At 40.4% G+C, this 3993-nt stretch overlaps 1 protein-coding gene across 1 annotated transcript; it reads right to left on the minus strand.

The window, feature by feature from the left end:
* Positions 1-1809: 1809 nt before the first annotated feature.
* Positions 1810-3532, minus strand: LOC149768081 (malonyl-coenzyme A:anthocyanin 3-O-glucoside-6''-O-malonyltransferase-like). Its single transcript, XM_089929598.1, has one exon. The coding sequence runs from the start codon at positions 3369-3371 to the stop codon at positions 2025-2027; it is 1347 nt and encodes a 448-aa protein (XP_089785724.1). The 5' UTR covers positions 3372-3532; the 3' UTR covers positions 1810-2024.
* Positions 3533-3993: the final 461 nt, after the last annotated feature.

Raw genomic sequence — 3993 nt, forward strand, 5'->3', positions numbered from 1 at the left:
ACTTGATGTTTTGTAAATTTGAATTTGTGAAAGTAAATTTTAAATTTTGAGAAGAATATGATTCGTGTGTATGATGTTTTGAAATTGCTGCATATCTAGATTTAATTTTTGAACTAATGCATTTTCATATGCTTATTTATTGTAAAATTGTTATTTATCTTATTGTTATATTTATCTAGTTAAAATATTCATTGCTTACTAGACTATCTATCTCATTATTTCAATATCTTACTATTTTTACAGATCCTAAGAACTATACTAGCATAGCGTTATGCTTCGGAAGAGTGATTAGAAACAGTGTTTTAGTTTGTTTATTTTAGATTAGAATTTTATAAAAAATTGATATCAAACTTCTGAATTTTGTGTGAGATATTAAAGTTTGGATTTTAGTTATTGAAATTTAAACTTTGAACTTTAGTTATTTAAATTTATTTTATTTCTTGATTTATGATATCAAGTAAAATGCCTTGCATGTTTATGGGAAGGGTTCCCTATGTACTTGTTTGGTTCGTGCGAGGAGGACGAGAGAAACTATGGTCAACAAAAACATGAAAAAATACCTTGTTTGGTTAGAATTTTCAAAGGCGAGAGATAGAAAAGTAGTTTTCCAATGAAAATAAATTTTCTATATTTTATGAAAAATAAAAATTCATATAGGATGTAAAAAAGTCCAATTTTCACTAGCTGAAAATTGAAATAAATTTTTCAAAAAAAAATATCCTTAAGATTTTAGATAGAATAGAGTAAAGTCTTTTTCTTTTTTAAGAGCATAACAGGTATTTTATATAATATTTCTAAAAAAATAGATGCTCAACCAAATATAAGCTATTATGGAATATGTCATTTTTTATAGTTAATTAAATATAAAAAAATTAGTTTTTCAGACATTATATACTCAAGCATCAGCTTAATTCTTAGAAAAAATATTCTAATGAAGAAAAATCTTATGAGTATATAATGGTTGTCGTATCCCTAGTATGTAATTTCATGTATCTGCAAAAAAAATTTATTCCAAGGTAATTCTTTTTGATTTTTCTCTCTCAATCAATTTACTTCCCTACTGTCCTACTTCGCCCTTTCTATTTTTTTAATCTGTCATACTCATTTACTCTTCTAACCGTGACTCTACCTAGCCACCCCATCTGCTAGTCTCCACCACTTTTCTCCAAACCCCACACCACCTCCCATGAAGAAAAAAAAAAAATCAAACCATTCCCATCCTTTTTATCCTAAATATCTATCGAAACAAATTATAAAATCAAATTGTTAATAATCATAATTAATTTTTTAGCATATTTGCAACTTTTTTTTATATTGGACTACAAGTGTGTGCATGTGTTCCTCAACATACACATAATATATTGGAGAGGAATAATTACAACAATAAATTGGCGATTCAAACTTTTTTGTCTCGCTCTATCAAAAACCACACGTTATGATCACCTACTCTTTGTTACTATTTTTTCTTCAACATTTTCTATAAAAAATGTGCAAGTTGGTGAAAAGGACCGGATTAGTAAAGACAGCCGCTCGTAGGCGGCAAGATAGCTAGACAGAAGCATATGCCATATGTTCAACAGTGACCATCTAGAACTATTTGACCGAATCCAAGGAGAAGACAAAAGGAAACTAGCCATATGACTAAATTCCAGCGGATTGAATGTGGAAGTTTGAATTAATTAACCTTAGAGGCGCTAAATAAATAAATAAACAATTAAGAAATTGTTTGAGGATTAATCTGCGCACCTTTCTCTCATTCATACAAGTAAAGTTAATTCGGCTTTCACATAATATATTCGAGAAGAATAATTATCCAAACTATTTTTCTAGCCCAGCCTTATGCTGATGACTTGAAGAGCAATTCCTTCTGCTAATTGGACGGATACATTGCATTATGAGAAGAACAAGTCTCTCTCTCTCTCTCTCTCTCTCTCTCACTCTCTCACTCACTCACACTCACACACACACACACGGACGCACACAAACATTATGGTTACCAATTCTGTCGGCTACTGGCCTGGGGATTATTTTGCGATCAGTTTCAGGCCATTAAAGAAGTGAGCACTGAATTCATCCATCACATGCTTCGGGAGTACCATACCGATCTCGATTCCACCTTGCTCTGCTCTGCTCTCTGCCACCGAAATGTTTCCGGGACCCGAGATGGACGTCACCAAAACCTTCTTTGGTCCTCCCCATCCGAAATCAGTCTCATAAACTCTGAACTTTGGCGACCCTGCAACGGTCATCGGTTGCTCAGGCAATACAGACACAAATCTTCGTAGCCAGATCTCTGCACCATCCAAAATTCCGTGTTTTAGTCCTTCAATTGCTTTCCCAATTGCCTCCGCCGCTGCTACAAACCCTTCTTCTCCAATTACATCGCCTACTGCTACCTCTACAAAACAAGGCCCTACGCAATTTCCGAAGTATGATGCCGGGAGTGGCGGCTGCAGCCGTCCCCTGCAATCCACCGGGAATCCTGAATAAGCTTTCCTATCACTTGCAAGGCCTCTCATCTTAACAAAGCAGACCCATACATAAGCAAACGCAACCACGATCGTCGAGCAATGGAACGATGTCTCCCGCTCCGCGGCTCTGGCCAGAACCAGTCTCTTGAGCCTTTGAATCTGATCTTGTTTGAGAGAGAACGTGGCATGGACCATGTCGGCGAAAGGAATTTCCGCTGATGGTTCAGGAGCTGTCATTCCTTCTACATCATGATGGAAAACCGAGTACAGCCCTCGAGGATCGGAGATCAAGGTCCTGTCAAACAGGGGCGGCGGCGCCACCTCGGGCATCGAGCCTCCCGACTTGCATGCGGAGGCCCATGACTTCATGAAATGCATGGAACTAGAGCCGTCACATGCAGCATGGTTGATCGAGACCCCGATGGCGATGCCATGATTCGGGAACACGGTCACCTGCACGGCTAGCGAAGGCTGAGCATCTTGGGCCTTCGGCAGCTGGGGGACCAACTGCCGGAGCTTGGAGATGTCGCATCCATGGTCGTCGGAGAAATCGTGGAAATCACCGTCGTGCTCCGCCACGGTGAAGGAGACAGAGTCGCCATCGACGTAGGCTATCTCGTACCGGTCATCGCTGCCGGGGGAGCGACGGATATTACCGGCAAGAGGGAAGAAGTGCTGCAGGGTGACAGACAGCGAGGATTTGAGGTTGGGGAGGCACGAGTCTATGAAATGAGCAATTGGATGGGGGAAGTCATAGAAGAAGAGGCGCTCGACAGGGTGTTGAACTAACCAGATTACGTCAAAGAAGGTGAGGGGGAGAGATGCAGGAGCAACTGATCCGGGTGGTGGAGAGACCCGGGAGTTCTCCAGAACTCTGAGCGCTGGGAATTTCGACGCCATTGCAGGACACTACTCTCTCAGGTTCCAACTGGAATCAAAGCCCGCAAGAGAAGGTATAACTTATAAAGTTGCCAAACAGATTTCTATTACCGTGAGCAACTTGTCGTTGTCGTGAACAAATTGGTCCGCCTTGGGGTAAATATGCATCGAAAGATCTAGTCTCTGCTTACGTGCTCTCCGTTTGTCCAATGGCCGGTTGCGTTCCTGCGTAAAAAACTAGTGGTTGCCTAGTGTTCTGGGTTCGGTTCGGACCGACAAATGCGGCTTTTGGTGCGCTGTTTGGGTTGGGCAGGGTATGGCTTTTCTTTGTGACTGTTTGATGTGAAAGCTCGTGGTTGGAGCAAACCGAACCATAGATCGATCCTTCATGGCAAGCTTGGGTACTTTGAGGATAAGGATTAAATTTAGACGGTCCAATTTTCATGATCATGGTCATCTATGTATTGCACGATGGTCACGTTGTACATGGGAGTGCATGCAATTAATGGATGGCTGGGAGTATGGAACTCCTGTTGAAAAGTGAGGTGCTCAAAGAAAATTTGATGGGAGAGACGGAGTTGCCCAGGACCCTCCGCAATGTTTTACTTTTTAATTTTTTGACTGTATCCGTACACATTATGTA

Source organism: Phoenix dactylifera, chromosome 3 (genome assembly GCF_051530095.1).
Source record: "Phoenix dactylifera cultivar Ajwa chromosome 3, Ajwa_hap1_PhDact_Kaust_v1.1, whole genome shotgun sequence".
Taxonomy (NCBI): domain Eukaryota; kingdom Viridiplantae; phylum Streptophyta; class Magnoliopsida; order Arecales; family Arecaceae; genus Phoenix; species Phoenix dactylifera.

What these genes read in the sequence shown, in the direction of transcription:
- LOC149768081 (XM_089929598.1), bottom strand. Translation starts at nt 3,371, where the DNA reads ATGGCGTCGAAATTCCCAGCGCTCAGAGTTCTGGAGAACTCCCGGGTC.